Source organism: Malus domestica, chromosome 05 (assembly GCF_042453785.1).
Source record: "Malus domestica chromosome 05, GDT2T_hap1".
In the NCBI taxonomy this organism is placed as follows: domain Eukaryota; kingdom Viridiplantae; phylum Streptophyta; class Magnoliopsida; order Rosales; family Rosaceae; genus Malus; species Malus domestica.
The window spans coordinates 37,090,768-37,101,141 of NC_091665.1; the positions used below are offsets into that span (position 1 = coordinate 37,090,768).

Genomic DNA, 10,374 nt, shown 5'->3' on the forward strand with positions numbered 1-10,374 from the left:
GGAAGTATTATTGATACTTCAAAAATATCATTATACACTCCTCACAAGGGTATTTTTCTTTCTAAATATAGAAAGTTTGGAATGTAGAATGAGAATTTTGGAGTGCCAATAACAATTCTCATGGACATATTGATTTGAATTTTCAAGTTAAGGAGACATTTTGGTAATATAATTTGGAAAGATGGACCAATTGCCAAGCTAAGTTGTAACCAAATATAGTGTCTCTACAAATTCATTCGCCACAGTTCATCTTGCCAAACTTGAAACCCAACAGGCAAAGAGAGAAAGCAGAGGTAAAGCAGCAATCCCTCTAAGTCCTTTGCTTCCAAAGTCCTCCTTCTGCCTCTCTCTCTCTCTCCCTCTCTCCCTCCCTCTTTCTCTCCCTCTCTCTCTCTCTTCTACATATGTCGTCATTAGGGTTTTTAGAAAACCAGGTTCCTACTTCTGATCACACTTCTTTTGTTTATTGTAGCACTCTTTCGTTTAAGAATTTTATTGGGTACAACTCTCACTCATCATTTATTTTCATCTAACAAAAACAAGAACCCTTTAGTACTTATAGCATACTAATAATTAAACCATTTTTCCCATATATAATCCGCATATACATGCTTTTTTATGCTCAAGTATGTATTTTTTGAACTAGCTAATTGTTGGGTTTATTGGGTCTTGATCTAAATCAGGAATTTGAGCACTGGTGGAGTCAGAGTTCCATCAATTTCTTCTAGCTTTTCCTACAAACTAAAGAAGAAAACCTACATAAATATGGGAAGGGGCAAGATAACTATTTCGAGGATAGAAAACCGAACCACAAGGCAAGTGACTTTTGCGAAACGGCGGGCAGGGCTGATCAAGAAGACTCATGAGCTTTCTGTGCTATGTGATGCCCAGATCGGCCTTGTCATTTTCTCAAGCACTGGCAAGATGTTTCAGTACTGCAGTGAGTCATCAAGGTGATGAACTAGCTGGCCCTCCTACTTTTTATATGTTTTATATTTTCTTGCTTTCTTGGTGTTTTTTTTGGGTTTGTTTTATTTTTTCTTTATTCTGATGTGTTTGCCAGATGGGTTTTATCATGATCTGGTTGCATAATTTGTGTATATTTTTCCAGTTTGGAGATTAATGGTTACACAAGTTTGATTAATGTTTCTCTTTCTTTTTACAGCAGATCATATTTTGATTTCTGGGTTCGCTTTTTTTTCAAATCACTCAACTCCTCTCTCCTTTCGTTTTTCTTTTCAGTGATCTATGTGTTTTATTGTTATTGTTGCCATTTGGGTTTTCGTTTTTTCTACAGTGTTCTTGTACATGGTCTGCCTCTCTCTCCCACTGTGTAAGTTATTTATTTTTCCTTTAATTTCTTTTTCTGAGCACCACAGGTTGATCTTTACACACTATGGTTTGCTTTTCAGTTTTGGCTCATTAGCCTCATCAAATTTAAATGATTTGACCAATTGAGTATATCTACTTGCTATTTGGTCAGATCTGCATACCTAGGGTTTTCCTAACCTATTAATTTCTCACTGAGGCACTCATGATTAACTATGTCAGCAAAAACAAATAGTAAGAAATAAATAATTCACAGTCAATAATTATTTCTGCCACAGACTATGTCTTCCTACTACAGTTTCTACAGTGATCTTACTCTTTATTTTCACTTGATCGTTTCTCCCTTTTGAATTTTGGGTAAATCAGATTTTTTATATTCGTTATAGAGTTGAAGTTTCTCTGAGTTAAAAAAAAAAATATTATAGTGCTACATTTGTTCTCTTGTAATTGGACCTGCTAGATCGTTATAACAGTGCTTTGCATGAAACGTTATGGTGAATTATTTTTCCAGATCTTTACTGAGTGAAATGTAAATTAATTATGTAACATACATATGCCTATCAATTACAATGCTACACGTCTAATAAAGTTATACATGATGCAACTTTGGAAATTAAATTTATAATAATCAGTATATATCATGAACTGCATGGTTTTGTTTGTATGTTTTATAGCATGGAGGAGCTTATTCAAAGATACCAGGTTACAAAAGGGATTCGAGTACCGCAACACAACGACACGGTATATGCCCTCGATGATTATGTACTGAATTTGAATTCAAAACCAATATGGTTACTTTAAGTACTTATGTTCTGAGAATTAAGTGTGACATACCTTGTAATTTTTGAATGAAGGAATATATGAATGCTGAGTTGAGAAAAATGAGGAGAGAAACTCAGCATCTGGAATTGAGTTTGCAACGCTACACGGGCGAGGATTTACGCTGCGTTCGATTTGATGATCTGGTGGAGCTTGAACACCAGCTGGAGGAGTCTGTTAACAGGGTTCGAGCTAGGAAGGTAATCTTCCACTGTCTCCTAATTACAATATCTTTACGGGAGTGCTATCAACACACCTATTTTTACTTCTCGCATAACCTTCCCAATTTTCTACCATCGGATAAAATGAATTGAAGAAGATCAATGACTAAAATTAATAAGAGTGTGAGAGAGGTAAAAATAAGTGTGTAAATAGCACTATCCTATCTTTATATTGATGTTATATATGTATGCCCTTTAGTTAACTATATTTCAGTGTTACACGTATAACTTTGGTACTGTATGATTTGTAACATGGTCACATTAGGATGTCTATTAACAAATAACAAAAATTCTACTATGCTCGTGTGCATCCAATAAACCAAGACTTTTAATTACCAGTAGATATTGATAAGTGAATTCTTGACCAATGATTTGACAAACAAAAGTTTGGTGTATATGATTCTCTGTAACATACTAAAGAATCCCGTGTTCTAATTACCTAACCTTTTGTGTTCAAATATTTCTTGGTTTTTTTTCTTTTTCAAATAACTAATTAATTGGAAAATTGGTGTACAGTTTGAGGTCTTGCAACAGCAGACAGACAATCTTCTTGCAACGGTAAATTTTTAAACCCATGATCGCTAGCAATATATTAACTTTTTGGTGAATGATCTGAAATGATGGGTTGCTTTGTCATGAAACTTAGACCAAAAGACTGGAGGAAGAAAATGAGCAACTATTCCATCTGGTGAGTATATGCAGGGTTCTATCTAACTTTTAAATTACTGAAATATCCCTGAATCAATATATACATAACCTAAAGCTCTCCATATATATAAGATTCATTTTACACCCGAATTCATTGCTAGCATGCAGTTAATTTGATCAGTTTATCAAATATAATAGTTATGCATGTTGCGTACGTTCTTATGGAAACTTAGATTAAGGCGCATCAGGCTGCAGCATTTGGTCATGATCAGGCGCATCTTGAGGCTCATGAGCAGGTGGAGAATCTGGAGATGCTGCCGAAATCTGAAGAGCATCGACATGTGCTCGATCAATTCCCATTTGGAGGTGAAGAACAACCAAGTAGTGTGCTTCAGCTTGCTACTTTGCAGCCTCAGCCGCAGTTCAACCCTTACCCTCACCAGCCTGATCATCATCATCCTGGCCTTCTCGATTTCAATCTGAGCGGCCCTTCTATGTACGGTATGTATGCAGCAGTTTTATATATTATATGATCACGATCACACAAAGACACAGTGTTAAGTTATATTGCTATATAATATACATGCAGCCTAATTAACTATTCTTTTTACTTCTTTATACCAACATGTTCCTATTTACAACTATGGTATTAATTTTATCTGAATCTTATTAGTTTTGTTGTTTTGCAGAGTAACAGTTTATGAGAAGGGAAGCTAGCTCTGGCATGCGTAAAAAAAGGATATAAATATGACTTGTTAAGAATATTATCTGATCAGTGTCCCTTTATGTTATGGATTTGGGGTTCCACATTTCTAATTTACTTTTGAATTTCTAGCAAAAGATGACGTTGGTTTTTGTCAATTTATCATGAATATTGATGATGAGCAATGAGGATGAGTGATTACTAATATCCTACATACATTTAATATTATTGGGGCTCTGGTTACAATATTTACATTATTTAGTCTCTACGATGATATCAAAGAATTCAATGTACTAACTTGTTTTGATCTTGATTTGTTTGCCCGCATTTTGAACAAGCAGAAGTAATCATAAGTTACACCCAAAGGTGTTAAGGTATTTATATGCATGTTGATGAGAAAGTCACCTTGGTTTTGGGCTTTGATCGAAAAAACCTTGTGGCAACCTTTGGCAAGGCCTGTGTGAAGGAGTATCCTTGTGGCAAGCTCGACACAATTAGGAAATCTTGGATCACAAGCTTTTGTTTAGGACAAATACTTTACGTGGCTGTCAAACTGTCATTGATTTTACCAATTCACTTATGTTACAATGCATGTATATATAGCAAATCTTGATCTTGGGCAAGGCATGTGTGAAGAGGATAGCCTTGGGCTCAATTGGCAAGCTCATCCTAATTAGAAAACCTTGGATCACGAGCCTTCGTTTAGTACAAATCTTTTTAAGGTAATGGTCGCGACGACGTTGATTGTATCAACTTTATCATACTATAACACTTAAATTAACAACGCAGTATGAAAACAATCACTTGGTCGTTTTATTTGTATTGTTAAGGAGCACGCTTATACTATAAGCTAAACCGTAAACCCTAAACTTGATCTTATACTATTACCATGTCACCGCTAATCAAGCTCCTTCATTGAACCTGACCAAATCTTTACCTTTAATATTAGGGAGTTTTAACGAAATACTCTCGATATTGTTGTTACACTCACCCCTACTTATAAAAAATAATTTTGTAATTATCCCCAAAATATTAATGGAACTATCAATTTAGTCCTTAGTTTTCTTACCCAGTCATGATCTGAAAATTTGATTCTCTTCATTCTCAAGCTGCCACGTGGCAGCACCCCAACAATCCTCATTTTTCTCTCTTTCTGTCCCCTACCCCGGGAACCTTCTCTCTCTCTCACATTCCTAAACTTTGGGATTGTTGATGGAAGAAAAGGCATGTATGATGGGAAAAAAAAGGTCCAGAAATTACCTTTCCCAGCCCGGTTAACCCATCCCTAAACTTTGGGATGACTAAAACATGAACAGGAGCCTGCGGATGATATCACGAAATGCAAGGACCATATCATCCTCGTATACAATGCTTGATGGGATTTCCTTTGCTATGATCTTGTTAAATCTGCAAACAAGACGGAAAACTTTGATAAGATATCATTGTTTTAACCGTACTAAATTTCCATTCAGCTTTTACCCATTTCAAATTTTCAGTGCAAACTGCAAAGTAAATAACGTTGCAAATTCAACAGCAATGATAGTGATATGTTTTTTCTATGAAATTTTGAAAAAAAATAAGAGATAAAATCAACAAAGATGAAAAATAAGATTATTGCCACTTTCTTGCTTGGGTTAAAACTCAATGGGGGCGTTTGTTTGCCTCACTAAGTGGGACTGGACTGGACTGGACTAGCTGTTAGTCCAACACTGTGTTTGTTCCATGCTGGGACTAACATTAATGAGACTAAAGGGGACTAGCATGGACAAAACCCTTCACTAAGAGGTCTTAGCGAGACCCCCAATAAATATGGGACTAGCTAAGACTATCCTCTCTCGTTCTCGTCATGCTCAACAACCACTACCGATAGACCCCTCGTCATCTCCGGTCATCTAGATCATAATAAAATATTAATAATTTATATATTAAATAATATAATATTAGAATTTGTTATTATCCAGCTTCTTAGTCCAACACTGCACCAAATGCTTTACTAAGTTAGTCCAGTTTAATCTAGTCTAAGCCAGTCCAACTTAGTCCTTGAAGCTAGTCCAGTCCGAGATAGTCTGGCGCAACAAACGCCCCCAATAAGTTCAACTGGTAGTTCCAGACTCAAAAGGTATGCTATGAATATGAACGTGAGATCAAACCAGTTTTACTATGTGTTCCGGGCAAAAAGATCTCTGCCCTTTGCACAGCTCCCCTAGCGTGGTTTAGCACTTGGTGATGTGAATGTTAGGGTCTCATCGCTGCTTGGTGTGCTTGGTGATGTGAATGTTGGGGTCTCATCGCTGCTTGGTATGCTACAAGAAGAATATGAAGTTAGTTTTGAAAGGTACCTTTGTAGGGCCTTAGGTGTAGTCCTTGAGGCTCGCAATCAAAACTAACAAGGTGCTTGACGTGCCACTGTTATCTCAGTTATAACAAATGTAAAACATATTTGGTTTAAGTTGATTACTTGTGTCTCAAGTTACTCAAACTTCTTGTTGCCAAAGGATTGTCGTGGATGGGTTAAGTCTACATTAGGTTCTTTTCTTGCCTTGTAAACAAAGACTTTTAGTTCATGATCTTGTATGCTCTCAAATGGAGGGAGTCTAAATCCCTTTAAGTTATTTGCTTGATTCCAAGTTGCTCTTAGTGAAAACAGATTTACTAAGTTAACCAGATCTAGGTGCAAATGGGACTCTTAATTACCAAATAACTAGAAATAACTTGGATATATGATGGGGAGTACATCTAGATAACAGATCTACCAAATTAAAGAACAAACAAAGAGACATAGGCAAGATTTCACCTTGTCAGGTACGGTTGAACTTTTTGCAGCCACTTCTCTTTGGTTTTACAGAGGTTATAGACCAAAAAGGATGGATGGTAAACAGGTTTACACAAGAGAATTGATACTACATCATTAGGGTTGGTAGCAAAGCTTTTAAACTAGACAAAATATAGCTTTTCTAAGGAAACTATTGCTAAAAAGACAAAATCTGGGTTGATTTCAGGCTTGAGAGCAGAGTTTGTATGTTTGTTTGTTTGATTGGTTGAGTGTCATTATCTCTGTTTTCTCTTCTTCCTTTTATAAGCGATTTGGCCCGAAGGTCAGGGCTTTGCTCTTGCCCGAAAGCTCTTCAAGGGCAGTGTGTCATCATCTTTTTTACATGTACTGCCACTAGAACGTGTTTTTTGGCTGATTGTGAGTTAGTCTCTATCACTTGTCACTTCATCCTTAGGCATGTGGCCTAAGCATTAATGGAAGAGGCACCACTTTGTCTCATTTGGTCTATTGGGCTTCGGGCAAAACTCCACTTCTTCTAGCACCTTTGGGCTTTAAATATTTGCAAAGCCCACTGCTAATTATCAACCCAAACAGTGCCCCCTTTAATCATTTGTTAAGTCTGCAAACCGAGACATTAATAATAATTAAACAACCACCGCATGCTTTTACTCGGTACTTGCACTATTTAAAACAACCGTTGTTAACAAAACCTTTGCACTAACCCATAATTTCCAACATTAACTATAATTGCTTTACTATATAATCTTCACTTAATCCTTTCGGCCAAATACCTTAGCCATTCCAATCCTTCGAATTTCCAGAACCCCAAAATTTCCAGAATTATCTTGCTCTTTCTTGCTTCCTGCCTTCAAATTTCTTCTGTCTTCTTTCTAAAATCATCCAATGGCACCCAAAGCTGCTCAATTTTCCTTCTCAAATTTTAAATATCAGGCTATGTTCTGTTAATTGTGTTATGCAATGCAATGCTTGTTCTTAGACATAGAAAATGGACTTGTTGAGATGATATCAGTATTGTTATGTGCACTTACGATTGTTATTTAACTGTCCGCTCGATCAAGTATGGATTTTATAGTTAACAACGAATGAAATTGAGGATAACGTGGGGCAAGTGAGAAATTGTATAGTACGCCTCACGCTGATTAATGCAAGTTTTCAGTTTCTCGAAAGAGTAAATCTTCGTGACTCATTTGTTTCTTGTTATCGACTCTGAAGCTGGTGTTGGAACCAAACCATACTAAAACATGAGGGAGTATGAAGGTTGTCTTAACTTGAAAGATTCTGGTCAAGGTTGGTAGAATATTGTTGCTATGATTTACGAGTCTTAGATTGCCTTTCTTCCTTTCCAGTTTCTCTTAGGAACTACATTTATTTCTGCTATTTTATTTGACAAGAAACTCAGGAATCACAGTATTTCGTAGGAGAAAACCAAATAGAACATATAATTTGGACACTAATTTTCCAGGTTTTTTTGTTGGAAATATAGTAGGCTTATTCAATTAGGCTTTCTATAAAGAATACATCTGAATATGTAATGGTAAGTTAACATGTGGAATAAGGCCATGGGTAGCTTAAGCTTTTGTATGTCGTTATTACGTCTTGATGCTTCGATCATCTCTCGCTAGATGACTTTTGAGCATTAAAGATTCAGCTTAAAAGCTGTGAAAAACTTTTGGTTATGCCTTTATGTTTTTGCCTTGATGTTTAAATGTGTATACTTTTTTACGCAGAGTGAAAGTATGGATTTCATGCTTGCAATGTCAAAACATGTCAAACTTTAAAGTTTATTGCAAAATCTGCATTCAATTCCTGGATCGTATGCTTTCTGTCTGACTTGACTTGCTAATGCAGATTGATGTGCTTGAGGTTGATGGAGTTTATTATGGTACGTGCTTCTCACTATTCTCTAAGCTATGATTCTTCCTTACAAATCACTGGACTCCGTTCAGGACCCAATTTTTTTGTATCAGAATACTATAACTGCACGCACATGTTTTTCATGATCATAGCTGACGATTTGGTCATGTTTTGGTAGGTTTCTCTGGTTGTCATCGCTACGAGGCTCACCAGCGCCTTGGGCTCCCCACAATACGTTGCAAAATTAGACGTGGAACAAAAGAAACTCTCAGGTAATGTTGTTGCCTCGTCTTATCAGTGCTTAATTATTTAGTTTAAGGTGTTCTTTCCAATTCACATATAATTTCTCTTCATCCAATGGCATTTTAGGATTCATATAGCCGATCTCACTTAGTAGGAAAAGGCTTCGTTGTTGTTGTTGTACTAAGTTAATCAGCTATGGCATCAAGAATCATGTGCCTCCACTTGTTTATACAAAATCGTGTCAATAATATGTAATGTTTACAAGGTTGACTCTCTGTGGAAGCTGCTGCTATCCATAGTGTCAATGCAAATCTTTGTTACTTGGTTTTGTTTTTCTTCAACTAAACAGAACTTGAAATCATAGTAAATAACGACGAATGTTTACTCTGGTCGCCCGGACTTCGGGATGTCCACTCCGTGTGCTCGCCGTGATCGTGTCTCCGCTTTTTGTTTCAGATAGAGTAGTGTACAGGGTTTGTAGGAGAGCTGAGTTCCAGGGTGATGAAAGAGATGTTTCCAACATTTTTGGTTTTTTCCGGTCGAGTTAAATAAGAAAAGTGAATTTTGCACACCATTTTTTCACCCCGCATTCTCGTTTCTTTGTGCGAAAATCATTTTCCTAGAATAAAGAAGCCCCAACGTCGAGTATTGACTTACATAGGATTAAATTTTATTTCTGTCTTAATATTATTGGGAATTTTTATACAGAAACAAAATATATAAAGATGTACAATTTGTCAAAATTTGCATGAACTAGCCGCCCATCTCTCTCTATCTTAGGCACTGACAGAATTACACAGTAGACAAATTACCATCCCTTTTACCCTTTAACTCGTTTTCTCTTCGGCTCTTACTTGTAGGATATTGGAGCGGATCTTGAGACAGCGAACCTCGGTAGTGGACTGGGGCCGGTACTCCCTGAAGTTGAGCCTTCCACAAACTTGATTTAGTTGAATATCAGAGTGCGAAACAAATAAGACTATAAAATAATAAGAATTTTATTGAACAAACTGAGAATGCCGAGACGGCTACAAAAACCCTAGAGACTACATTGTGACTAACTTATTCTCAAAGTAAATTACAAGCTCTATTTATAGAGCAATAAACCTAAGAAACCCTAATGCTTAAATGCCAAAAATACCCTACTACAAAATCAAATCAAATCTTAATTAATTTCCTAAATAAACCTAATAAATTCCAACACCCCCCCGTCAAACTCATGGCAGTATACGACATGAGTTTGCCAACAGACGATGTGGATGCAAGCTTTGTTATGCTAACTTCCGATGCCAATTTCAATACAAAATTCCATCGGTGCAAGTGCAAGATTTCAATGCCAGTGCCAGTGCAAGATTCCAATGCCAGTGCCAAATTTCCATGCCAGTGCCAGATTTCCATGCCAGTGCCAGTGCAAGATTTCCATGCTAGTGCCAGTGCAAGATTTCCAATGCCAGTGCCAGTGCAAATGTCGATGCCGATGCCGATGCCAAACAAACAAAAAAAAAAATCCAACAATTTTTTTTTTTTCTCTTTTGCCCGCATGGGCCTAAAAAACCTAACCTTTTTTTTTTTTTTTTACTTCTGCTTTCTTTATGCAGCAACCAAGTCGAGGGAAAGAAAATGGATTGCAGCCAACAGAACAACTCCAATGCAATTGCAGAATGACTCCATACGAGTTGCGACAGATCCAACTCATAGGAATTGAGTTCGGGTACCGTGCGAGTTCAAGCACATGGTGGGTGGATGGTTCTGCAGATCCAGAT

General features: G+C 36.8%; 1 protein-coding gene across 1 annotated transcript; it reads left to right on the forward strand.

Annotated features, from left to right (window-relative positions):
* Nucleotides 1-679: 679 nt before the first annotated feature.
* On the forward strand, nt 680-3,927 carry LOC103408429 (MADS-box protein FBP24-like). Its single transcript, XM_029102932.2, has 7 exons — nt 680-953; nt 2,004-2,070; nt 2,184-2,348; nt 2,886-2,927; nt 3,016-3,057; nt 3,251-3,518; nt 3,707-3,927. Exons 1-7 carry the CDS (start codon nt 766-768, stop codon nt 3,709-3,711), a joined length of 777 nt encoding a protein of 258 aa, XP_028958765.1. The 5' UTR covers nt 680-765; the 3' UTR covers nt 3,712-3,927.
* The last annotated feature ends 6,447 nt before the right edge of the window (nt 3,928-10,374 follow it).

Excerpts from the sequence above, each read along its gene's own strand:
- LOC103408429 (XM_029102932.2), top strand. The coding sequence starts at position 766 with ATGGGAAGGGGCAAGATAACTATTTCGAGGATAGAAAACCGAACCACA. Across the intron at positions 2,928-3,015 it reads CAGACAATCTTCTTGCAACG|ACCAAAAGACTGGAGGAAGA; the intron begins GTAAATTTTTAA and ends CATGAAACTTAG. Across the intron at positions 3,058-3,250 it reads ATGAGCAACTATTCCATCTG|ATTAAGGCGCATCAGGCTGC; the intron begins GTGAGTATATGC and ends ATGGAAACTTAG.